General features: G+C 46.1%; 1 protein-coding gene across 1 annotated transcript; it reads left to right on the top strand.

Moving 5' to 3' along the window:
* TMEM243 (transmembrane protein 243) lies at nucleotides 1–27,521 on the top strand. The gene is made up of 4 exons (XM_077807884.1): nucleotides 1–78; nucleotides 23,901–23,951; nucleotides 25,656–25,760; nucleotides 27,399–27,521. The coding sequence occupies exons 1-4, from the start codon at nucleotides 1–3 to the stop codon at nucleotides 27,519–27,521; spliced, it is 357 nt and encodes a 118-aa protein (XP_077664010.1).
* The last annotated feature ends 1 nt before the right edge of the window (nucleotide 27,522 follows it).

Genomic DNA, 27,522 nt, shown 5'->3' with positions numbered 1-27,522 from the left:
ATGGAAGACTATACAACTAGAACCTATGGCACGGGTGGACTGGACAACAGACCTCTCTTTGGAGAAACTTCAGCAAGGGTAAGACCTGATTCTGCTTTGGAGAGATCTCTCTGCTGCCCCCTTTCCCGTCCAAGAGCTGGCTAATGAAGGGCTCCTTTCTGAAGCAGAGGTAGAACTACTCAGAGTTTGTTGGAAAGCAGTATTTGGCATTTTCATGTGCAATAAGTAGCTTACTCAATCTCTTGGTAGTCACTAATTGCACCCCCCCACCCCCTTTTTTTAAATAAAAGTTGAACTTGCTAGAGAAAGAAGTATTTCCACACCCATAGGGGCACTTCACAGATGTACTAGGGCCTCTGGAAAGCAAGCGGCTGAATAGAGATTTTGTTGTTTGATCTAAAGGCACAGAGCCACTGGGATTATTTGCAGAATTTGAAGGGTTCTTCAGAGCCTTTGTAGGGTCCCATGTCAGCAGTTGCGATAGGGTGCCTTGCAGAGGGTCATCTTGAAAATGAATGCTGTGATTGTGCAGTGGTGGTGTTGTGTAATGTGGCTGTGACTTGCTCAATTGCAAAGGTGACCAGATAGCAAGGGTGAAAAATCATGACCCTGGTTTTTTGTTTGTTTGTTTGTTTTGCGGGGGGAGGATATAGTTGGGTAAATAGGACAAAGCTCCTAATATCAGGACGTCTGGTAACCCTACCAACTGCATATGTCTAGCACATGGTGTTAGTTGCTCAGTGTTGTGGGATCTTCTAATAATGGGGTCTTTGTGCTATGGCAACTCGGCAAAATACTTTGCCATGGCAAATTTACTTTAGAATTCTCTGGTTTAGTGGGATTATTTCAAAGCGTTGGGGGAATGGGGGGAAATTTGTCCCCTGACTCTTTTTCTTGTCCTGCCTTTTTTTTGAGATAACTATGAATTTGTGAATTGTGGTCTGAGCAGCCGACTGGAACAGAGCAGCATTAATTCTTGAGCAAATCACTCAACCTCCCTGCCTCAGTTTCATCACCTGTGAAATGGTGACGATACCTACTTGATAGAGCTTTGGTGAGGATTAATTGGAGAATGTCAAATGTTTTGAACGTGACCCCTGGGGGGTGCTAGGTGGCAGGAACAACTTCTTGTAACGCTATTTATATTGCTAGTAACTAAGCCCCAGATCAGCAAAGATACTTAGGAGCCTAAATCCCAGTTTTGGTTCCCCTGTAATCCATAAAACTCCCTGAACCCTGTAGGTGGCTAAATTTAGTGCCGAAGTTTTCAGGGTAAAAGTTTCCTCTGTGCCTAAGTTTTTGCTTCTGAGCTTACACGCTGCTGCCTCACTCTTGGTGTCCAGAGCTGCAGAGTGATTCATGCACTGGGGGAAGATAAGTGTTTAGACACCTAAATTGCTTGCCAGGTCCAATCTGGTTGATGGCTGCCTACAGGATTGGGTCCCCTTCAATAGGTGGGGCGCCCATTTCATAACTTCTAGCCCAGTGAGTAGAGCATTAACCTGGGTCTCCCACATCCCAGGTGTAATTTTCCCCCTCTACTGGAAGCGGGGAAATCACAGCTCAAATCCTCTGAGGACAGTTCTCTGGGCTATTCTGATATGGGGCTCCCTCAGTCCCTCCTGTTGAAGTTGTTCCACTCTGGATTAAAAAATGAAACTAAAGGGAGTAGGGGGACTGGATGCCAGGTCTCCCTCTGCCTGGTGGGTGTACTAACCACTGGACTACAGAGTCATTCTCTCTCTGGCCCAGTGACTGTTCCACTGGGGATAAATACTTACCCAGTCATAGGGCCACAGAGAGAGCATGAGAATGACTCTATTGTACAGTGACTTTGGCCGAATACCTAGTCTTTCATGGTTTATCCTCGTAGCTTAAGTGGTAGGGCCTGGCCTTCTGGAGCAGGAGGATCTGAGTTCGATCCCTGTTGCTGCCACGAAGTTCTGAGTGGGCATGGCATGCAGCTGAGAGACAGCTGAGAACTCCTAGATAGCTGTGAATTTATTCAAAATTATACACAGCTCCTGACTTTGTGAGAGCACTGGAAAAACAACCCTTTGGGCTCTTGAACTTAGCACCAGAAAGAGCGTTAGTTGTGTTCTGCCTTCTCCACTGCCTGGAGAAACCAAAAGTGCCAGTCAAGCTAACTTCAGAGGTGCCCAAAATGTAAGGGGTAAATATGCAGTGAATATCTAAGAGGAGATATCTGTCCCTTTCAGCTCTGTTTTTCCTCATCTAGGAGGGTAATAGACAATGAAAGGGTTTTTATTACAATTTGCTGTTTAACAGCTCCCCGGCTTTGGCCGTGATCCTGCAGGCCACGGCAATGAACCCTGGTGCGGAGCCCTATTGAGAAGCTCAACATGGGCACAGGGCTCTGCTCACGTTTTGTTTTGTTTTTGTTTTTTTTAAACTCTTCACACCACATTAACGTCCTATCCCGTGCTTTAAGTGTGTGTGAGAATATACCACCGAAACTCCTTTTTTTATTAGCACTGAAGTCCATCATTTACCCTTAGGATGGATATAATATGGACAGCAAACAGGGTAAAATTCCACTATGACTCAAATCTGATCTGAGGGGACCACGTCTAGACTTGAATACCTCTGGGCACTGGCTCTGCCTTACGCTTTACATGACGCTAAGATTATAAGGAAACTACAGAGACACAGTTGTATTCCAAATAACTGTGTTTACTAACTGTACCCAAATTTACAAACCTAGCTACCTTTCGTACACTGCTGCTTTATGAAGTGTTCTGGTCGCTTCTGCAGGAGAAACCTGGGAGGCCCACTAGTGGGCTTCCAAACTACTGACCGGGATACTTCTCAATTCCTGTACAATTACTCCTCACTTCACATTGTAGTTATGTTCCTGAAAAATGCTACTTTAAGTGTAACGATGTTAAGCGAATCCAATGTCCCCATAAGAATTAATGTAAATTGCGGGGGAATGTAAATTTTTTTCCCCAGACGAAAGACCTATATACACACACATACACAGTATAAGTTTTAAACAAACAATTTAATACTGTACACAGCAATGATGATGTGAAGCTGGGTTGAGGTGGTGAAGTCAGAGGGTGGGATATTTCCCAGGGGATGCCTTACTGCTAAATGAACTAGCACTCGTCTGAGCCCTCAAGCGTTAACCCGTTGTTGTTAATGTAGCCTCACGCTCTGCAAGGCAGCACGAATGGAAGGAGGGGAGACAGCATGGCAGAGAGAGACAGAGACACACACTCTGTGTATGCCTGCGAGTGAGAGAGAGAGATGCACATTGCCCCTTTAAGTACTCTGACCCCACTCGAAGCACATTGCCTTTTTAAGTAGATCAGCAAGTGGAGACAGCAGCTGCTATCGGGAAGCTCCCTCCGTCCAGAGCCCTGTGGTGTCATCCCACCCTGCTCTGTGGACATAAGGTACAGGAGCTGGGGGAGGGGGACATTCTGATATTAGGACCCCCCCACCTCCACACAGCAAACAGGAGGCTCCCAGGAGTGGCTCCAAAGCAGAGGGCATGAGCAGCACATGGCAATGGGGGGAGGGACAGCTGAACTGCTAGCAATGGATAGCCTGCTGGGTGGCTGTCGCACAGGGAACTTAGGGGAGCTGTTGGGGGGGCTGCTGGCCCCCCCTGGTTTCAAGCCCCCCCCCAGCTAGCTGCAACGGGCTGCTGTTCCTGCAAGCAGTGGACAAAGCAGGCGGCTGCCAAACGTTATGAGGGAGCATGGCGCAACTTTAAATGAGCACGTTCCCTAATTGATCAGCAACGAAACGACGTTAACCCGGACGACTTTAAGTGAGGAGTTCCTGTACACTGCAGCCTCTCTCAAGTCTGACAGCGACATGGGTGATGTGCTGTGAAATTAATAAAATGGATACACTTTCACCAGGAGCTGCTGAGGGGCCACCAAGCAGACATCAGGTAGACCGGGCCTAGCTACCGCTCTATTTGCCATATATCAATTAGGGTTCTGCTCTTCTTCCACTTCCCATTCCCTCGCTTTCCAGCCCCACCAGTTGTCTTGTGATGGGTTGTGTGATAACTGTGGGATCTGCCTACATGATCCCTGCACTGCTGGTACCAAAGTCCTTATTAAAATGCTGTGGGATCCCCAAGGCATGACAGGTGTCTCTTTAAAACCTTGATATTTGCTGGAACAGAGTTTGGTAGGACTTGGCCATTGTACAGGACAAAATGGCTAAACTTGAATTATGGCACCATAACTTCAGACTTCTTAATTGAAAGTACAGCATCTGGTACTCTTGGGTGAAAGCCTGTAGTTAGCAGCCTTTTCTTTAGTTGGCGGAGAATGCCAAAACCATGACCCTTTCCAATCCCGCCCCTTCTGGCATGGATTCATCCTGACCTGGATTTCTGGATCTCTCCTGCTCTGATTTATTTTGCTCCTCTGGCACAGAATCATCGGAAGATTGTGCAGAGCTGAAATGCGCCATATAAATAAAAAGAAAATAAAGAAAGAAGAAGTGGGACCACTAAGTATGGGGTGGAGATTAAAGATAATTTGGTATAGCCCAACACCTAAACAAATGCTCTGCCTCAATTTTTCATAAGGTTAATGAAGAATTTAGGGGTAGTGGCAGGATGACTAACGGGAATGAGGATATGGAAGTAGAAATTACCGTATCTGAGATGGAAGTCAAACTCAAACAGCTTAATGGGACTAAATCGGAGGGCCCAGATAATCTTCATTCAAGAATATTGAAACTGGCACATGTAATTGCAAGCCCAATAGCAAGGATTTTTAATGAATCTGTAAACTTGAGGGTTGTACCCTATGACTGGAGAATTGCTAATACAGTTCCTATTTTGAAGAAAGGAGGGGAAAGCGATTGGGGAAACTACAGGCCTGTAAATTTGGCCTCAAGTGTGTGCAAGGCCTTGGAACAAATTTTGAAAGAGAAAGTAGTTAAGGACATAGAGGTGAACAGTATTTGGAATAAAATGCAACATGGTTTTACAAAAGGTAGATTGTGCCAGACCAACCTGATCTCTTCCTTTGAGAAGGTAACTAATATTTTTAGACCAAGGAAATGCAGTAGATTTAATCTACCCGGAGTTCAGTAAGGCATTTGAGACAGTTCCACATGGGAAATTATTAGTTAAATTGGAGAAGATGGGGATTAATATGAGAATTGAAAGATGGATAAGGAACTGCTTGGAGGGGAGTGAACTGTCAGGCCGGAGGGAGGTTACTAGTGGAATTCCTCAGGGATGATTTTGGGACCAATCTTATTCAACATTTTGTGTTGTCAAAAAAAAAAAAAAAAAAGTTAAAGTGTGTGAATAAAATTTATGGCTGACACAATGTTGGGAGGTATTGCCAATACCGTTCCTGAACTGGGGATTTAGACCTTGAAATGGAATTGGTTAATCAGCTAGATTTAGTTGTTAAACCGGCCACAAGCTAGAGAACTGTTCCCGGCAGACTGTTTGTTGCTTTGTTGCTGCTTTAACTTTCAGTCTGACTTCACGTTTACTGTAGTTACTGATGTGGGATTGGAGTCTTTGATCAGCTGTCTCATGGGTGCCTGTGCTTGATGGATTACACACGCACGAAAATGTCCTGCAATTTCATCATTTTAGGATTGAATAGAATGTGATACACAAACAGAAGGAAAAGCTTTGTCTAACTCCCTGGCTGTAGGCAGAATGGGCAAGTTTTTTTTTTTATTATTATTTTTATTTTCAAAAGCAGCTGCTAATTTTGGGTGCCTAACCTGAGATCTTTTAAAGGGGCCTGACTTTAAGAAAATGGTGAGTACGATGAGGCCCCATAAAGCCTCCAGTTAGGTACCCAAAATTACTAGCTGCTGTTGAAAAATCTTGGCCAATGACCATTCTTTCAGCCCAGCCCATGTGAAAGGACCATGACGTGATTTTGCATTTTAATATTGTGGTGTATTTAAAATGGTGTTAAAATTGTCATTGTCACTTTATATTTCAGGGGTTTTTTTTCCTGATCCTGCTTGCACTCTGCATGGAAGCATGGGATCTCTGAATCTAGTGGCAGTTAGTTGTGCAGACAGTCTAGAGCAGAGGGCGTCAACCTTCAGCATGGGGCCCATCAGGGTAATCCGCTGGCAGGCCGCGAGACATTTTGTTTACATTGACTGTCGGCAGGCATGGCCCCGCCTGGCAGCTCCCAGTGGCTCTGGTTCGCTGTTCCATACCAATGGGAGCTGCAGGAAGTCGCAGGTCGCTGTCGGATTACCCTGGTGGACCGCGTGCCGAAGGTTGATGCCCCCAGCCTAGAGCAGTGGTTCTCAACCGATTTATCATTGTGGGCTGCAGGTTGAGAACCACAGCGCGTCCGCCCCTCTCATAGTCCCATATGCCCAGTGCCCCTCACCCAGAGACCCCTCCAGAGAGTGGGGCCATGAGTGGAGACCTGGGTGCAGGGCTTGGCAGCCGGACATCGCCGCATGGGGCTGGCAGCTGGGACCCGGACCCCCAGCGGCGAACCAGGAACGGAGTGCTTGGCACAGGGCTAGGAGCGGAGCCCCACCTGAACCCTGGAGGTGCTTCAGCATCCCAGCAAACCCCCTAGTTCCCAGAGCCTCCCCCCCGACCCGACAAACCTGGCCAGAGATCCACTTTCCCACATCCCTGCCCCCCTGTGGCACTCGCCCAGCCCCCTGCTAGCAGGAACGCTCCAGCAGGCGGACAGACCCTGTCTCCCCCTGAGCCACCCCCTCCCCCTTCCAGATCAGAGCAGCAAATTTTGTATTTTTTTTTTTAAGCACACAGCTGAGCTGCAGCTGTGTGCTAATTGGGCCGCGGGTTGAGAACTGCTGGCCTAGAGGCAGGTTGAGTTGTGCCTTTCTATTTTAGTGAGCAGCCTGCTTTCTCTCTGTTCTCTCATTCGAAATCCTAAGGAATACAGCAGGGTTGCATTGCAACTTTTCTGCAAGAGTGTTAGAGAGAAACAAGCTTCTTGAGTGTATACCGTGAACATGACACATGGGTTCTGTTTTCTTTTTTTAAAGCTTCATAGCAGTTTGCACTGTGTGAATCTGAGATGCCTGACCTTGTTGTTTTACTGCTGTTGTGAGAGGCTTTCCCTCTTCATGCTTTAAAGAGTATCTTCAATGTGGCTCAAAAGCAGAGACATGAAATAGTTTCTGTTTTTGGCCCCCAGTGATCCCCTGGCATGCTTCTGCAAGAGTACGGTGAGGCAGGTTCAAATCTGGGGTACGCCTCTATTCTACCTATTGAAAATCTCCCTGTAGCTTCAATTGGCTAGGGTATCTTTCTACAGGTCTGTGCACTGTTGGAACAGAGCAGCTGTTTTACCTCAGAGGTGGCTGCACATTTAGCACTGAGCTCCATAGGTGTGCATAGCACTGTACATACTGAGTGAAAGACTCTCGCTGCCCTGCAGAGCTTACAGTGCGGGCAGATCTCTAAGTACTATAGGTGTGGACTATAGATGTGGACACTATGGCACAGAGGTTAAGTGACCTGCCCAGGGTCACTCTGCATGTCTGTGCTAGAGGCAGGATTAGAACCTAGATCTTCATCACCCAGTTCTGTGCGTTAACCACTAGAATACCTCCCTTCCCATTTGCAATCACAGAACTTCCCTGTGGCAACTTCAGTAACTGCTTACGTGTGGAAAGTAAAGTTCAGTGTCTCTCAATAAAGCAGCTGGAGATAAGGAGACTTGTTGTCCTATCAGCCAGCAAGCTCTCTGCTGATCAGCAAATGCCCCAAGGACCACTGCAGGCCATAGACCATGGTCTGACAACTGTTGCATTAGGTTGGGGAGTCGTAGCTAGGAGGTTGCATGCAAGTGCCAGTGGGTCACAGTCACTCTCACCTTGCTGAAGGGGAGGAATTGTTGTGTCTAGAGTGACCAGACAGCAAATGTGAAAAAATTGGGACGGGGGGGGGGGACGGGACGGGGGGGTAATAGGAGACTATATAAGAAAAAGACCCAAATATCGGGACTGCCTCTATAAAATCGGGACATCTGGTCATCCTAGTTGCGTCCCAATATGGGGAGGATAGAGGACTCCTGCACTAGACCAGTGGTTCTCAACCAGGGACGTTGGGGCCCCTGGGGGCCATGAGCAGCTTTGTGGGGGGTGGGATCAGCCAAAATATATCCGAGAACAGGGCCGGCATTAGACTCACTGGGGTCCAGGGCAGAAAGCTGAAGCCCGAGCCCCACCACGCGGGGCTGAAGCCAAAGCCCGAGCAGCTTAACTTTGCAGGGCCCCCTATGCAAGCGGATGTTCGCCAGTCATGATCGGAGCAGGAAAGCTGACACTGAAGAGATGGCAGGCATGCACATAGCGGAGGGGAGGACTGATGGCATTTTATAACGACCCTTGCACATAAGCATGGAGGCGGGGAAATGTAAAATTTAAAAAAAAAGGAAAAACCTACCAAAAAAGCCCTGTCCATACTATTTAAAGAGGGCCGTATTAGAAACTTGAGTTTTAGATTAGCCAGTTTATTTAAAAAAAAAAAAATCTAAACTTGACAATGTCCCTATTAAAGCAGCAAAGAGTCCTGTGGCGCCTTATAGAGTAACAGATGTATTGGAGCATGAGCTTTCGTGGGTGAATACCCACTTCGTCGGATGCATGCACCCGTGTATGTATTCACCCACGAAGGCTCATGCTCCAGTACGTCTGTTAGTCAATAAGGTGCCACAGGACTCTTTGCCGCTTTTACAGATCCAGACTAACACGGTTACCCCTCTGAAGCTTAATGTCCCTATTAAAGCATTTCTGAGTTCAGCTGGATGGAAGGGGCAAGATTTGAGTCCTTATTTCCAGGAAAAGACACTACTGACATGTATCCTAACATGTCCCCCCACCTCCGCTTTGTGTCCTTTGATTTTTTGCCAAGTCATTCTGTCGGAACTTGCTTTTTAACGAATCTAGGTTTGAGAAAAGTTCAAACCTTGGTATGAAATGCTGCTGCTTTACTATAGAATAGCAACTGAATGCGTCTTACCTGGTTTAACATAAATTGGCACTGGTCTAATGGGCTTCAAAAGTCCACTTGCCAGGTCTAGAGGAGGTAGGGGTGTGTGTGTGTGTGTGTGTCCTCTAAACCATCAATTGCTGCAGGATTTGAGTCAATTTATAAACCAAAAACCCATCCCAATGTGACTGGAGTGTAAAGTAATGCAGGATTGCCTGGGTGGCTGCAGACTGCTCCATTCTCATTGCTTCTGTTCCTGGCTTTGCACAGCAGTAGCAGAATGAAACTAACAAGATTGGTCAGTTTCACACTGCTGTTCCCTTGTCTGTGGGCAACAGTGATCCATGCTGGAGGAAGGGAGGGGAGATGACAGAAAGCTCCTTCTCCCTTTCCGCAGCTAGGAGGAGAGGGAGCTTGACACTTCAGACCTCTGCTTGCCAAAGGCCTACATGAAAGTTAGTTCCATCTAGTGCGAATCCCAGAGCTCTGATCTTTGGGACAGCCAGGCTAATGTGCCTAGCTGTGGGTGACAGTGGAGCTAGCCTTCTCCCTGGGGCACTGCCTCTGGACCTCCCAAGTGAGTGATGCTTGACTTTCATATCAGTCTCTGGTGAGCAGGTAGATGCCTGCCAATTTTTTGAAGTCTTGATCTCTCTTGTGCACTATTCAACATGAAAGTTAAAGTTCTGCCTGCTATCGTAAGAGGGAGGTTGCAGTGGTCTAGGGTTTCCATTTTCATCTAGGTTCAAATTCAGCTATGGTCCCTGAAAAAAAGATCTCACAAAACTCAGTGATTGGGCAACAAAATGGCAAATGAAATTTAATGTGGATAAATGTAAAGTAATGCACATTGGAAAAAATAACCCCAGCTATACATACAATATGATGGGGGCTAATTTAGCTACAATAATCAGGAGAAAGATGTTGGAGTCATCGTGGATAGTTCTCTGAAGATGTCCACTCAATGTGCAGCGGCAGTCAAAAAAGCAAACAGGATGTTAGGAATAAGACGGAGAATATCTTATTGCCCTTATATAAATTCATGGTACACCCACATCTTGAATACTGCATACAGATGTGGTCCCCTCATCTCAAAAAAGATCCACTGGCATTCGAAAAGGTTCAGAAAAGGGGCAACTAAAATGATTAGGGGTTTGGAACAGGTCCCATATGAGGAGAGATTAAAGAGGCTAGGACTTTTCAGCTTGGAAAAGAGGAGACTAAAGGGGGATATGATAGAGGTCTATAAAATCATGAGTGGTGTGGAAAAAGTGAATAAGGAAAAGTTATTTACTTGTTCCCAAGAACTAGAGGCCATCAAATGAAATTAATGGGCATCAGGTTTAAAACAAATAAAAGGAAGTTCTTCTTCACTCAGCGCACAGTCAACCTGTGGAATTCCTTGCCTGAGGAGGTTGTGAAGGCTAGGACTATAACAGGGTTTAAAAGAGAACTGGATAAATTCATGGAGGTTAAGTCAATTAATGGCTATTAGCCAGGATGGGTAAGGAATGGTGTCCCTAGCCTCTGTTTGTCAGAGGGTGGAGATGGATGGCAGGAGAGAGATCACTTGATCATTACCTGTTAGGTTCACTCCCTCTGGGGCACCTGGCATTGGCCACTGTTGGCAGACAGGATACTGGGCCGGATGGACCTTTGGTCTGACCCAGTATGGCCAGTCTTATGTAAATTAAACTGAATTCTGCCTTGGATCAGAAACGCTTGTTTGTGGGAAAACTGCCATTTTTCTTGTTCTTTTCTCTAGTCCCCAACTTTCCAAAGGGTTGTCATCACTGAAACTCAAGGTGCCCTTGGCTCAGTGAATGAAGGGCATTCCCCTGCTCCCTCTTGCTCTCCACGGTGTGTTCACACATCCTGGGTTAGCACTTAAAATGTAATTCCAGGAGGCAGTGTGGCCCCATGGTTGTGACACTGGACTGGGCGTAGAGCGACCTCGGTTCTATTCCTGACTCTGCTGCTGACCTGTTGTGGTGTTGTTGGGCGAGTTGCTCTCCACCCCACCCCGCCTTTGTCTTGTCTTGTTTGTTTAGATTGTCAACTCCTTGGTGCAGGGACAGTCTCTCAATGTTTTTGTATGGCCCCAGCACAATGGGGCCCCAATTTCTTACAGGATTTGTACGTGCTGCTTTGATACAAATGACTATCCTTTCTGGGCTTTTCCTTTAGTCATAAAGGGGCACCATGAATGTGAATCTTGGAATGGCTGAAAGTACCTTCAAGTAACACAAGTTGCAGCTGCAGTTGTACATCTCTGGGAGTAGAAATGTTAACTTTCTCTCCAACCCTTCTTCCCACAACCACCCTCCTGCACAGTCTACCAGGAGCATCCTTTTCTATTTAGGCAAATGGGTCAGCTTATTTTGAAAGCTGGTTGAAATAGCTGCACCTGTCCCCTTTTGTTGATGACAAGCTCAGAATACACCATACACTCCCCTCCTTAGTGCCTCCCTCCCCTTCCCCTGCCCTCCCAATGACACGCTGGCAGAATTGAGAATAGTTTCTTGGCACAAAATTTTGTTTCTTGAAAGCCCCACAAAAATAGTGGCTTTGGCTTCTCACCTTTTACTTTTCTCTTTAAAAACCTATATTAAAAAAAATCATCACCAGGAGAAAGCAGTCATCAATTTAAAACACTGTTTTCAGTAGGCGATGAATGCTTTTTGCCTGTGCCCAGAGATGAAGAGCGTGAGTGAGATACGGGTGGGAAAGGGGGACAAAATAGCCCCATGTGCAAAGCAAGTGGCATGCTTCTGATTTAGGTCTACACAGATCCCCACTTAATACTGTGACAGGTGACAGCAGCTGTGTAGAGCTTACGCCTGCTCTGGGTCCTGACAACAGCCTGTGAAGTCAAGGTGGCCTTTTGCATCGCTTTTTGTGTTCTACAGTGTGCTTCCCTAGGAGCCGAGCGTTCCAGATACCTTCGGCTTCTGTATGGTCTGGTAGCTGTAATGGTGTAACCACAGGTCATTGCTCCGCTTTGATCTTGTATGGACATGGAATAGACATCGTTACAAAAGTGTCTGTGTGGGTGTTAATCTTTAGAATCCTGGTTCCGTTGTAAATGGTGGGGGATCTGAAAACCAGTCAGAGTGCTGGCAGAGAAGATCTGGTTGGGACGTAGTGGAAGAGCTTAGCAGCTCAGAGGGAGGTCTGGGCGCTTAATGGGAAAGTGGAGGGAGAGATGGTAAGCTTCCTCTAAAACAAGCACCCTTTTTTTAGACTGGGATTTTGTACGCAGGATCAGTGTCTGGATATATGTCATGTCAGGACAATGTAGGTACTGCTGCAAGTGGTGGCGATGAGTTTGTTAGTCTGCAGCCTGCAGCCACCAAGGCAATCCTGCATTACTTTACACTCCAGTCACATTGGAATGGGTTTTTGGTTTATAAATTGACTCAGCTTTCCCTCAGCTGGTACCAACCTAGTGCCACAAGCTGGTTCTATGCTGCTTCACACCCTGGCATTTGATATTCTGAACAGCTAGTGAGGCATGTAAACTTTTTTGGCTAAGACTTGCATGAGGTCCTGGTGACCAACTTCTACTGGATGCTTCATGGCAGTGCTGCTTTTAATTCAGAAGCGTTCATGTCAGTCTCACACACAGACTCAGCTAGACTCCCTGATACAGCGATATCAGGTCTAAGGCCGCAATACCCCCATGCCATTCTATTTTCTTTTAGTTATATTTAACTGGAGTAGGGGCTACTTTAACATCCCCTCATTCTACAGAAGAGGAGAGGGTAGAACACCACTCCATCTTTCTTTGTTTTTTGCCCAGACTGAAATGCCAAATGCACGTGGAAGCAAACAATGGGCAAGGAATCAATTAGCCAAGACCTGAAGTCAGAGGGTACGTCTACACTACGAAATTAGGTCGAATTTATAGAAGTCGTTTTTTTAGAAATCGTTTTTATATAGTCGATTGTGTGTGTCCCCACACAAAATGCTCGAAGTGCATTAACTCGGTGGAGTGCTTCCACAGTACTGAAGCTAGCATCAACTTCCGGAGTGTTGCGCTGTGGGTAGCTATCCCAGTGTTCCCGCAGTCTCTGCTGCCCATTGGAATTCTGGGTTGAGATCCCAACACCTGATGGGGCAAAAACATTGTTGCAGGTGGTTCTGGGTAGGTGTCATCAGGCCCTCCCTCCCTCTGTGAAAGCAACGGCAGACAATTGTTTCGCGCCTTTTTTCCTGAGTTACCTGTGCAGACGCCATACCACGGCAAGCATGGAGCCCGTTCAGCTCACCGTCACCATATGTCTCCTGGGTGCTAGCAGATGTGGTACTGTATTGCTACACAGCAGCAGCAACCCATTGCCTTGTGGCAGCAGATGGTGCCATAGGCCTGAAAACCATCCTCATCATGTCCGAGGTGCTTCTGGCCACCTCGGTAAGGTCGGTCAGGAGTGCCTGGGCAGATATGGGTGCAGGGACTAAATTAGGAGTGACTCGATCAGGTCATTCTCTTCAGTCTTGCAGGCAGTCCTATTGCACCATCTTCTGCTGGGCAGCCAGGAGATGTGGATGGCTTGCAGTCCTACTGCACCGTCTGCTGCCAGGCAAAGATATAAAAGATAGATGGAGTGGATCAAAACAAGAAATAGACCAGATTTGTTTTGTATTCATTTGCTTCCCTGTCCCTCCCTCCGTGAAATCAACGGCCGACAATCGTTTTGGTGAGGTCTGTCAGGGGCACCTTGAAAACTTTAATGGAGATTCAGTCTTGCCTAAAATACCAGAGGGAGGGATAGCTCAGTGGGTTGAGCATTGGCCTGCTAAACCCAGGGTTTTGAGTTCAATCCTTGAGGGGGCCATTCTGTGTGACAGTTGTTTTTGTTTCTCCTTGATGTAAAGCCCCCCCGTTTGTTGATTTTAATTCCCTGTAAGCCAACCCTGTAAGCCATATCGTCAGTCACCCCTCCCTCCGTCAGAGCAACGGCAGACAATCGTTCGATGACTTTTTTCTGTGCAGACGCCATACCACGGCAAGCATGGAGCCAGCTCAGATCACTTTGGCAATTAGGAGCACATTAAACACCACACGCATTATCCAGCAGTATATGCAGAACCAGAACCTGGAAAAGTGAATCCGGGCGAGTAGGCAATGTCAGCGCGGTGATGAGAGTGATGAGGACATGGACACAGACTTCTCTCAAAGCACGGGCCCTGGCAATGTGGGCATCATGGTGCTAATGGGGCAGGTTCATGTGGTGGAAGGCCGATCCTGGGCCTGGGAAACAAGTACAAACTGGTGGGACCGCATAGTGTTGCAGGTCTGGGACGATTCCCAGTGGCTGCAAAACTTTCACATCCGTAATGGCACTTTCACGGAACTTTGACTTGCTTTCCCCTGCTCTGAAGCACATGAATACCAAGATGAGAGCAGCCCTCACAGTTGAGAAGCGAGTGGTAATAGCCCTGTGGAAGCTTGCAACGCCAGACAGCTACCGGTCAGTCGGGAATCAATTTGGAGTGGGCAAATCTACTGTGGGGGCTGCTGTGATGCAAGTAGCCAACACAATCAAAGATCTGCTGATATCAAGGGTAGTGACCCTGGGAAATGTGCAGGTCCTAGTGGATGGCTTTGCTGCAATGGGATTCCCTAACTGTGGTGGGGCCCATAGACGGAACCCATATCCCTATCTTGGCACCGGAGCACCAAGCCGGCAAGTACATAAACCACAAGGGGTACTTCTCAATAGTGCTGCAAGCTCTGGTGGATCACAAGGGATGTTTCACCAACATCAACGTGGGATGGCCGGGAAAGGTACATGATGCTTGCATCTTCAGGAACTCTGGTCTGTTTCAAAAGCTGCAGGAAGGGACTTTATTCCCAGACCAGAAAATAACTGTTGGGGATGTTGAAATGCCTATAGTTATCCTTGGGGACCCAGCCTACCCCTTAATGCCATGGCTCATGAAGCTGTACACAGGCAGCCTGGACAGTAGTCAGGAGCTGTTCAACTACAGGCTGAGCAAGTGCAGAATGGTGGTAGAATGTGCATTTGGACGTTTAAAAGCGCGCTGGCGCAGTTTACTGACTCGGTTAGAACTTAGCAAAACCAATATTCCCATTAAGAAAAGGAGTACTTGTGGCACCTTAGAGACTAACCAATTTATTTGAGCATAAGCTTTCATGAGCTACAGCTCACTTCTTCGGATGCATACTGTAGAAAGTGTAGAAGATCTTTTTATATACACACAAAGCATGAAAAAATACCTCCTCCCACCCCACTCTCCTGCTGGTAATAGCTTATCTAAAGTGACCATTCTTCTTACAATGTGTATGATAATCAAGGTGGGCCATTTCCAGCACAAATCCAGGGTTTAACAAGAACATCTGGGGGGGGGGGGGTTAGGAAAAAACAAGGGGAAATAGGTTACCTTGCATAATGACCTAGCCACTCCCAGTCTCTATTCAAGCCTAAGTTAATTGTATCCAATTTGCAAATGAATTCCAATTCAACAGTTTCTCGCTGGAGTCTGGATTTGAAGTTTTTTTGTTGTAATATAGCAACTTTCATGTCTGTAATCGCGTGACCAGAGAGATTGAAGTGTTCTCCGACTGGTTTATGAATGTTATAATTCTTGACATCTGATTTGTGTCCATTTATTCTTTTATGTAGAGACTGTCCAGTTTGACCAATGTACATGGCAGAGGGGCATTGCTGGCACATGATGGCATATATCACATTGGTGGATGTGCAGGTGAACGAGCCTCTGAGAGTGTGGCTGATGTTATTAGGCCCTGTGATGGTGTCCCCTGAATAGATATGTGGGCACAGTTGGCAACGGGCTTTGTTGCAAGGATAGGTTCCTGGGTTAGTGGTTCTGTTGTGTGGTGTGTGGTTGCTGGTGAGTATTTGCTTCAGGTTGGGGGACTGTCTGTAGGCAAGGACTGGCCTGTCTCCCAAGATTTGTGAGAGTGTTGGGTCATCCTTCAGGATAGGTTGTAGATCCTTAATAATGCGTTGGAGGGGTTTTAGTTGGGGGCTGAAGGTGACGGCTAGTGGCGTTCTGTTATTTTCTTTGTTGGGCCTGTCCTGTAGTAGGTAACTTCTGGGAACTCTTCTGGCTCTATCAATCTGTTTCTTCACTTCCGCAGGTGGGTATTGTAGTTGTAAGAATGCTTGATAGAGATCTTGTAGGTGTTTGTCTCTGTCTGAGGGGTTAGAGCAAATGCGGTTGTATCGCAGAGCTTGGCTGTAGACGATGGATCGTGTGGTGTGGTCAGGGTGAAAGCTGGAGGCATGTAGGTAGGAATAGCGGCCAGTAGGTTTCCGGTATAGGGTGTTGTTTATGTGACCATTGTTTATTAGCACTGTAGTGTCCAGGAAGTGGATCTCTTGTGTGGACTGGACCAGGCTGAGGTTGATGGTGGGATGGAAATTGTTGAAATCATGGTGGAATTCCTCAAGGGCTTCTTTTCCATGGGTCCAGATGATGAAGATGTCATCAATATAGCGCAAGTAGAGTAGGGATGTTAGGGGACGAGAGCTGAGGAAGCGTTGTTCTAAGTCAGCCATAAAAATGTTGGCATACTGTGGGGCCATGCAGGTACCATAGCAGTGCCGCTGATCTGAAGGTATACATTGTCCCCAAATGTAAAATAGTTATCGGTAAGGACAAAGTCACAAAGTTCAGCCACCAGGTTAGCCGTGACATTATCGGGGATAGTGTTCTTGACGGCTTGTAGTCCATCTTTGTGTGAAATGTTGGTGTAGAGAGCTTCTACATCCATAGTGGCCAGGATGGTGTTATCAGGAAGATCACCAATGGATTGTAGTTTCCTCAGGAAGTCAGTGGTGTCTCGAAGGTAGCTGGGAGTGCTGGTAGCGTAGAGCCTGAGGAGGGAGTCTACGTAGCCAGACAATCCTGCTGTCAGGGTGCCAATGCCTGAGATGATGGGGCGCCCAGGATTTCCAGGTTTATGGATCTTGGGTAGTAGATAGAATATCCCAGGTCGGGGTTCCAGGGGTGTGTCTGTGCGGATTTGATCTTGTGCTTTCTCAGGGAGTTTATTGAGCAAATGCTGTAGTTTCTTTCGGTAACTCTCAGTGGGATCAGAGGGTAATGGCTTGTAGAAAGTGGTGTTGGAGAGCTGCCGAGCAGCCTCTTGTTCATATTCCGACCTATTCTTGATGACAACAGCACCTCCTTTGTCAGCCTTTTTGATTATGATGTCAGAGTTGTTTCTGAGGCTGTGGATGGCATTGTGTTCTGCACGGCTGAGGTTATGGGGCAAGTGATGCTGCTTTTCCACAATTTCAGCCCGTGCACGTCAGCGGAAGCACTCTATGTAGAAGTCCAGTCTGCTGTTTCGACCTTCAGGAGGAGTCCACCTAGAATCCTTCTTTTTGTAGTGTTGGTAGGGAGGTCTCTGTGGATTAGTATGTTGTTCAGAGGTATGTTGGTACTGCTTGCTGTACGCTCCACAATATCTGTGAGAGTAAGGGGGAAAGACATTTATGGCAGGGTGGGAGGTTGAGGCAAATTGCCTGGTTGCTGGTTACGCCAGCCAGACACCAGGGCGGTTAGAGTACAGGAGGGCGCGGTGTGCATCAGAGAAGCTTTGAAAACCAGTTTCATGACTGGCTAGGCTACGGTGTGAAAGTTCTGTTTTTGTTTCTCCTTGATGAAACCCCCCACCCCTTGGTTCACTCTATTTCCCTGTAAGCTAACCACCCTCCCCTCCTCCCTTCGATCACCGCTTGCAGAGGCAATAAAGTCATTGTTGCTTCACATTCATGCATTCTTTATTAATTCGTCACACAAACAGGGGGATAACTGCCAAGGTAGTCTGGGAAGGGTGGTGGTGGAGGGAAGGACAAGGCCACACAGCACTTTAAAACTTATTGAATGCCAGCATTCTGTTGCTTGGGCAATCCTCTGGGGTGGAGTGGCTGGGTGGCTGGAGGCCCCCCTACCACGTTCTTGGGCGTCTGGGTGAGGAGGCTATGGAACTTGGGGAGGAGGGTGGTTGGTTACATAGGGGCTGTAGCGGCGGTCTGTGTTCCAGCTGCCTTTCCTGCAGCTCAACCATACGCTGGAGCATATTAATTTGATCCTCTAGCAGCCTCAGAATTGAATCCTGCCTCCTCTCATCACGCTGCCGCCACCTTTCAGCTTCAGGCCTCTCCTCAGCCCGCCACTTACTCTCTTCAGCCCGCCACCTCCCCTCCCGATCATTTTGTGCTTTCCTGCACTCTGACATTGTCTGCCTCCCCGCATTCGTCTGTGCTCTGTCAGTGTGGGAGGACAGCATGAGCTCAGAGAACATTTCATCACGAGTGCATTTTTTTCGCCTTCTAATCTTCACTAGCCTCTGGGAAGGAGAAGATCCTGTGATCCTTGAAACACATGCAGCTGGTGGAGGAAAAAAAAAGGGACAGTGGTATTTAAAAAGGCACATTTTATAGAACGATGGGTACACTCTTTCATGGTAAACCTTGCTGTTAACATTACATATATAGCACATGTGCTTTCGTTCCAAGGTCGCATTTTACCTCCCCCCCCCCACGTGGCTAACCCCTCCCCGTGGCTAACAGCAGGGAACATTTCTGTTCAGCCACAGGCAAACAGCCCAGCAGGAACGGGCACCTCTGAATGTCCCTTAAGAAAAGCACCTTATTTCAACCAGGTGACCATGAATATCACTCTTCTGAAGAAAACACTGAGAGATAAAGAACGGATGTTCTAGCAAACATACACTGCAATGCTTTGTTCTACAATGATTCCCGAGTATGTACTACTGGCCTGGAGTGGTAAAGTGTCCTACCATGGTGGACGGAATAAGGCTGCCCTCCCCAGAAACCTTTTGCAAAGGCTTTGGGAGTACATCCAGGAGAGCAGAAAATGCCAGGGCAAATTAATGATTAAACATGCTTGCTTTTAAACCATGTATACTATCTTAAAAGGTACACTCACCAGAGGTCCCTTCTCCCCTGGCGGGTCCAGGAGGCAGCCTTGGGTGGGTTCGGAGGGTACTGCCTCCAGGTCCAGGGTGAGAAACAGTTCCTGGCTGTCGGGAAAACCGGTTTCTCTGCTTGCTTGCTGTGAGCTATCTACAACCTCATCATCATCATCATCTTCCTCGTCCCCAAAACCTGCTTCCGTATTGCCTCCATCTCCATTGAAGGAGTCAAACAACATGGCTGGGGTAGTGGTGGCTGAACCCCCTAAAATGGCATGCAGCTCATCATAGAAGCGGCATGTTTGGCGCTCTGACTCGGAGCGGCCGTTCGCCTCTCTGGTTTTCTGGTAGACTTGCCTCAGCTCCTTAAGTTTCACGTGGCACTGCTTTGGGTCGCTGTTATGGCCTCTGTCCTTCATGCCCTGGGAGATTTTGACAAATGTTTTGGCATTTCGAGAACTGGAACGGAGTTCTGATAGCACAGATTCCTCTCCCCATACAGCGATCAGATCCTGTACCTCCCGTTCAGCCCATGCTGGAGCTCTTTTGCGATTCTGGGACTCCATCATGGTCACCTCTGCTGATAAGCTCTGCACTCACCTGCAGCTTGCCATGCTGGCCAAACAGGAAATTGAAATTCAAAAGTTCGCAGGCCTTTTCCTGACTACCTGGCCAGTGCATCTGAGTTGAGAGCGCTGTCCAGAGTGGTCACAATGGAGCACTCTGGGATAGCTCCCAGAGGCCTTTACTGTCTAATTGCGTCCACATTACCCCAAATTTGACCTGGCAAGGCCGATTTCAGCTCTAATCCCCTTGTCGGGAGTGGAGTAAGGAAATCGATTTTAAGAGCTCTTTAAGTCGAAAAAAAGGGCTTCGTTGTGTGGACGGGTGCAGGGTTAAATCGATTTATTGCTGGTAAATTCGACCTCAACTCCTAATGTTGACCAGGGCAGAGTTTCAATGACCTTTCAAATGTTGCTGACAGCAGAGAAGGGAGCTGTAACCTCTTAAACTACAGGGAGCTGTCCCCCTGTGCTGCTTTGAGTTCTAGAATCAGCTGATGCAGGTCCTGGCAGATTTAAAAACAAACAAACCTCCTGTTCCTCTATGGAACTCTTTAGATTAAACATTTATCCTGTTAATGATTTGCATATTGCAGTTCTGTATGTTGTCTTCCCCCCTCCCCCCATTTTGAAGTGTTATTCTAATCTGATGTGTCTCTCATAGAATCATAGGACTGGAAGGAACCTCAACAGGACATCAAAAGTCCCCTGCACTCATGGCAGGACTAAGTATTATGTAGACCATTCCTGACAGGTGTTTTTCCAACCTGCTCTTAAAAATCTCCAATGATGGAGATTCTACAACCTCCCTAGGCAATTTATTCCAGTGCTTAGCCACCCTGACAGTTAGGACATTTTTTCCTAATGTCCATCCTATACCTCCCTTGCTGCAATTTAAGCCCATTGCTTCTTGTCCTGTCCTCAGAGTTAAGAAGAACAATTCTTCTGCCTCCTCCTTGTAACAACCTTTTATGTACTTGAAAATTGTTGCCATGTCCCCTCTGTCATCTCTTTTCCGGATTAAACAAACCCAATTTTTTCAGTCTTCCCTCATAGGTCGTGTTTTCTAGACCTTTAATAATTTTTGTTGCTCTTCTCTGGACTTTCTCCAATTTATCCACATCTTTCCTGAAATGTGGCTTGCAGAACTGGACACAATACTCCAGTTGAGGCCTAATCAGAGTGGAATAGAGTGGAAGAATTACTTCTCGTGTCTTGCTTACAACACTCCTGCTAATACATCCCAGAATGATGTTCACTTTTTTTTTTTTTTTTTTTTTTTGCAAATGTTACACTGTTGACTCATATTTAGCTTGTGGTCCACTATGACCCCCAGATCCCTTTCCGCAGCACTTCCTAGATAGTAATTTCCAATTTTGTATGTGTGCAACTGATCATTCCTTCCTAAATGGAGTACTTTTCATTTGTTCTTATTGAATTTAATCCTATTTACTTCGGACCATTTCTCCAATTTGTCCAGATCATTTTAATCCTATTCTCCAAAGCACTTGCAACCCTTCCCAGCTAGCTATCGTCCACAAACTTTATAAGAGTAGTATGTATGCTATTATCTGAATCATTTATGAAGATATTGAACAGAACCGGACCCTGAATTGATCCCTGCGGAAACCCACTCATTATGCCCTTCCAGCATGACTCATAACTACTCACTGGGAGCGGTTTTCCAACCAGTTTTGCAGCCACCTTATAGTAGCTCTATCTAGGTTGCATTTCCTTAGTTTGTTTGAGACAGTCATGGGAGACAGTATCAAAAGCTTTACTAAAGTCACGATATACCATGTCTACCACTTCCCCCCCATTCACAACGCTTGTTACGCTGTCAGAGAAAGCTATCAGGTTGGTTTGACATGATTTGTTCTTTACAAATCCATGCTGACTGTTACTTATCACTTTATTATCTTCTAGATGTTTGCAAATTGATTGCCTAATTATTTGCTCCATTATCTTTCCAGGTAGAGACGTTAAGATGACTGCTCTGTAATTCCCTGGGTTGTTCTTATTTCCCTTTCTATAGATTGGCACTATATTTGCCCTTTCCCAGTCTTCTGAAATCTCTCCTGTTTTCCATGACTTTTCAAAGATAATCCCTAATGGCTCAGATATCTCCTCAGTCAGCTCCTTGAATATTCTAGGATGCATTTCACCAGGCCCTGGTGACCTGAAGACATCTAACTTGTCTAAGTAATTTTTAACTTGTTCTTTCCCTATTTCAGCCTCTGATCCTACTTCATTTTCACTGGCATTCACTATGTTAGGCATCCAATCACCACTGATCTTCTTGGTGAAAACCGAAACAAAGAAGTCATTAAGTACCTTTGCCATTTCCACATTTTCTGTTATTGTTTCCCCCTCCCCCTCCCCCCCCCATTGAGGCCTACCCTTGTCCTTGGTTTTCCTCTTGCTTCTAATGTATTTGTAGAATGTTTTCTTGTTACCTTTTATGTCTTTAGCTAGTTTGATCTCGTTTGGTGCCTTGGCCTTTCTAATTTTGTCCCTACATACTTGTGGTGTTTGTTTATATTCATCCTTTGTAATTTGACCTAGTTGCCACTTTTTGTAGGACTCTCTTGATTTTTAGATCATTGAAGATCTCCTTGCTAAACCAGGGTGGGCTCTTGCCAGACTTCCTATCTTTCCTACGCAGTGGGGTAGTTTGCTCTTGTGCCCTTAATAATGTCTCTCTGAAAAACTGCCAACTGTCTTCAATTGTTTTTCCCTTTAGACTTGCTTCCCATAAGATCTTATCTACCAACTCCCTGAGTTTGCTAAAGTCTGCCTTCTTGAAATCCACTGTCTTTCTTTTGCTGTTCTCCCTCCTACCATTCCTTAGAACAGTGGTTCTCAAACTTTTTTTTCCGCGGACCACTTGAAAATTGCGGAGGGTCTTGGCGGACTACTTAATGATCTTTCCAAATGTTGTTTTTACTGTTAGCTAACTATAGTAAAGCGCTTTGGATAAAAGTGCTATTAACAAAAAGACTAAGTAATTAATGTTTTTTTTGTTCTACAAATAAAAGCACACAACTTCTATTTTAATATCAGTAGTCTAGTCTTACCTTTCTAATGCAATGAATGTGCCCTCTCTCCCCTGCCGCAGCAGCCCCCGAGCTGGGGCTGGGAAGGAGGGCCGTCTCTCCCCGGCAGCTGCAGCCCTGGAGCTGGGGAAAGTCACCTCCTTTCTCTGGCCGCCGCAGCCCTGCACGTACCAAATTCCCCCCACTCCCTCTTCTCACCCAACTGCCTCCTCCCACGTACCCTCTATTCCCTGCAAGGCCACCACCTCACCCTACATGTGCCTCTTCTCCAGGGCCCAGGCACCTAATTAGTGGAGCCACGCCTGTGCAGCTCCACTAATTAGATGGGTGGCCCTTCATTCTCTCCTGTGTGGCCACCCAGGCGTGCACCTTAGAGGGAACTATCCGCGGACCCCCTGAATGGAGCTTGCAGACCACTGGTGGGTCCGCGGATCACAGTTTGAGAACCTTTGCCGTAAAATCATGAACTCTACCATTTCATTATCACTTTCACCCAAGCTGCCTTCCACTTTCAAATTCTCAACCAGTTCCTCCCTATTTGTCAAAATGAAATATAGAACAGCCTCTCCCCTAGTAGCTGTCTCCACCTTCTGAAATAAAAAATTGTCTCCAATACATTCCAAGAACTTGTTGAATAATCTGTGCCCTGCTGTGTTATTTTCCCAACAGATGTCTGAGTAGTTGAAGTCCCCCATCACCACCAAGTCATGTAGGTGTCTAACTTGGGGAACAGATCTCACTTGGTTTCAAAGTACAAAGATGTTAGGTGGTCCTCCCCGAGTCCTACAAACTTGACCTAAGACCTGTCTCAATCTGGGTTCTCTCCTCCATCATTGCTAGTAATAAAGCTTCTGCAGGTTAAATGATGCGTGTGTGAGAGCCCTGTGCAATCCTGCTATTTTAGTGGGTTTATACAGGTGTGAGGGTCCGGTAACACAGGAAAGTGGTGGTTTAAAAAAAATTAAAAATCTACTGTTAAAGCACAGGAAACAGACTCCAGCTTTCTCATTCAGAATGGTGTTGGTTCTGCCAGGCTTATAGGAGTTGAAAGGAGTAGCAGCTTGCTTTTGTCATTGAGAGCAAGATTTGCTGACGTCAATACACAGTGGAATACACAATAGCCAGTGAGAGGTAGTTACATTTCAAAGTAGAACTGCATATAGATGAAGGATGGAATATAAAAACATTGGCTTGTCTTTTCTACTTAAATTGTAAGCTTCTGGGGGGCTGAGACCCTCAAACACTGTGTGTATGTACTGTGCATAGTACAACGGCACCCGGGCCTCTACATATTACTGTAATACACACATTAATCAAATGTTAGGATGATAAATCAGATAACCAAGTGTGTTACTTTCTCCTTTTCTTCCTTCTTCCAGGATAGAATCATCAACTTAGCTGTTGGTAGCTTAACATCCTTGCTGCTAATAGTAAGTATTCACCTTCCCAAACTGCATTTCTTTGCTTTCTATGCTTCAAATCCTGATTCTGTTGAAGTTTAATGGCAAAACCTCCACTGACCTGAATGGGCGCAGGTTTTAGCCCCAAGTGCTTCCATCCTTTGCACACTGGCTTGCTAGTAATTTGAGACCCTTTGCCTTTAGGGAAGGGAGAATGCCATTTTCTTTCGGCAGTTTTATTTTCTGCTGCTACTTCACAGGAACGGAGTCCTTTTTAAAACAAGTAATAGAGTTCCCCAAATCCACGGGAGAAAGGAATTCTTCAGCAGCACTCCCTAGTGCTGGGTGAAATTTTTACATGTGTTTGAGGTGCCCATTGCTGTGCTATCTCACTGTGCTTTCCTCCAGCTCTTGAAAGAACCAAACGCTTTCACAAAAATGAGGAGTCTACTCCATGATCTGTGATGGTAGCTGCTGACTCTCCTGCCTTTGAGAGCCAACATGACGGGTAGCGCCTGAATATTCAGGGAATCCAGCCTGTTATTGGAAAGTCCAGAGAAAGAGAATCCTTGAACAACCCCAGGGTAGAATGCCACGCCCGTCACAGAGAACCTCCGGCCTCACAACTCCTTGAGCTTCACCTTCGAGCAGGGATCGGCAACCTTTGGCACGCGGCCCGTCAGGGAAATCCGCTGGCGGGCCGGGACGGTTTGTTTACCTGCAGCGTCCGCAGGTTTGGCCGATCGCAGCTCCCACTGGCCGTGGTTCGCTGTTCCAGGCCAATGGAGGCTGCAATCGGCCGAACCTGCGGACGCTGCAGGTAAACAAACCATCCCGGCCCGCCAGCGATTGGCCGAACCTGCGGATGCTGTAGGTAAACAAACCGTCCCGGCCCGCCAGTGGATTTCCCTGACGGGCCACATGCCGAAGGTTGTCGATCCCTGCCTTAGAAGACATGTAGCTGAAACATCCCTTCCAAGCAATAATGCTGGGATAGAGCATAGGTGGGGAAGTTGGAAGATAGCTGGGGACCATTTACATGTTTGTAAATTATGACCAGAACCTCGGAAGTAAATTAGCTGCTGCAAAGAGTAAGACACACTGTTGCAGTACTTTTTGGTTTAGTTGGCTTGCCGTTTGGCTAGCCACATGCTATATAGCCAGTTGGAACTTTTTGACTGGCCTTCAAAATTAAACACAATTATGTAGGACTTGGTCCTTGAGGTGACAAGGTACAAGATAATTTTGCAAGACCTGCATCCATGAGGGATGGTTAGTGTCCTCTGGGAGCAGGATATCTTTCAGGACTGCCAGAAGGAGCACTATTCTGGTTATAAGGAGTTCTAGATGGCTTTTTTCTCCCTTAAGTTTCTGTGTGTGTGACCCTTGAATTTTCCACTTCCATCTGTCCTTCTACATGGACATGAGGATTGTATTGGGCCACTGGAAGGGAACTATTGTACAATTACTAAGGATTGTGCCTATGTGGTTAGAGGTACTTAATGTTTAATTTTTAAACAACTATGTCCCTAGTCCTTTCCATGCTCTCATACCCCCACCTCCCTCATGCCTCTTGCCAGTGTGGGTGGGTGAGACACACCCAAAGTGGAATCCTAAACTATTTCCTTGGTCACTTCATAACTCTGCTTCCCGAGTGGGTGTGGATGTGTGGGTTTTTTTTTTTTTTTTTTGACACTATGAAAAAATTTAATCTCTCTGTATTTCTCTGTACAGGTCACTCTGATCAGTGCTTTTATCTTTCCTCAACTACCTCCAAAACCAGTGAATATATTTTTTGCTTTCTGCATCTCCTTGTGTAGTGTTTCTGCTGGCATACTTGTAAGTATTCCTACTTTTATTGTGAAATATACACAGAATTGTATTTTATGTAATAATAGATCCTTTGTTTTCCATAATACAGTAGTGAACTAGCTACACTAACCCTCTAAGCAGGGCAGCTGTAAGATTATAGTACATGTGTGCACTTGAAATCTGGTGAGGCACTGGATATTGGTCAAAGGTAGATATCTTATGTTCAGACTTTATTCTGCTCGTGCAGAGGGATAGACTTTCTATCAAATATCTCCTGTTCTAATTTCTGTGATCCTATTGTCCACTCCTGAGCATCCAGGCCACAACATCCCAATATTTAACACATTCACAATAGGCTTGTCTATGCACCTGCTACACAGAGTGTACAGGTCACATCCTACAACAAAAGACCATGCTATGGTTAGGGATTTACTTAAATCACGGAGAAATCACACATTTTTCACAGGTTGGTCACAGTATAAGTAGATTTCATGGATGTGTTACACATCTCGAAATTTTGTTATTTATGCCATGACTTACATTAAAGAGTGTGATTTCTCCATAGCATTTGTCAAACTGGGGGCCCTGACCCAAAGGCGGTCATGGGATTGCTAGCAGCAGCTCCTGCTCTCTGCTCTGCCTTCAGAGCTGGGCAGCCAGAGATCATATTTCATGGACCATGACACTATTTTCACGTCTGTGAATTTTGTAGACCCCCTAGCTATGGTGTGTCTTCATACACAACAGGCAAGACTTAACTTCTGTACTGGTGGGAGCTGCCACAGGAAAGCGAGGCAAACAGAGTTAAAGTTGGCATCTCAAGTATCTAAAAACTTTGGCATTCATTACTGGGATTTTTCTCTTTTAAATTTGACTCTTTTAAATTTGTTTAACTGTGAATTTCCTAGCTTTCAAACAACCATTGAAATAACAACTCCACTTTAAATGTTAATGGCTTATTGACACTTCTGTATCTATGGGCTTGTCTACACTTAAAATGCTACAACTGCACTGCTGTAGTGCTTAAGTATAGACACTGCCCATGCTGACAGGAGAATCCCTTTTGTCAGCATAGGTAATTCCACCTCCTTGAGAGGCGGTGGGGTAGGTAGGCAGACAGAAGAATTCTGCTGTCAACCTATTGCTGCCTTCGCAAGGACTTCGGGCTGTTTAACTATGGTGGTTGGGGTGTGAGAAATCCACACGCCTAAGCCATGTAGTTAAACTGACCTAATTTTCTAGTGTGGACCAGGCCTTACAGTTTGCAAAGCAAGCTCACCCATCTCGTCGCTTGCATAATTAACATTTCTCAAAATTAAACTGTCTTAAGTCTATAGGAACGGTAAGTAAGCAGACTGTGATACTGGCAGGCAATACATGAGTGGTTAGTATCTCCCTGCAGTGTGCAAGTGCATTCCACAAGAATGCTGAGAGAGAAAGGTGGTTGGTTTTTCTTAGTGCTTAGTTTTCCGTGAGGTTTCCCTATATTAACTGCTCTCTCCTCCTTAGTCCGATTTAAAGGGGGTGATGTTAAATAAAACCCTAGCAGTTCTTAGTTTCACCCAGTTACTTACTGTTGCTCTGAACTATAGACGGTTTGTTTGTTTATCTTACATATAAATGCCTGACTTTATTTCTAATGCAAAATCACTCTCTCCTTTCTAGATCTACTGGTATCGACAAGGAGACTTGGAACCTAAGTTTAGGAATCTAATTTACTATATCTTATTTTCTATTGTCATGTTATGTATATGTGCCAACCTGTACTTCCATGAAGTGGGTAAATGAT

Source organism: Eretmochelys imbricata, chromosome 1 (genome assembly GCF_965152235.1).
Source record: "Eretmochelys imbricata isolate rEreImb1 chromosome 1, rEreImb1.hap1, whole genome shotgun sequence".
In the NCBI taxonomy this organism is placed as follows: Eukaryota; Metazoa; Chordata; order Testudines; family Cheloniidae; genus Eretmochelys; species Eretmochelys imbricata.
The sequence above is the reverse complement of the archived record's forward strand: the minus strand, read 5'-3'. Positions and strand labels throughout refer to the sequence as shown.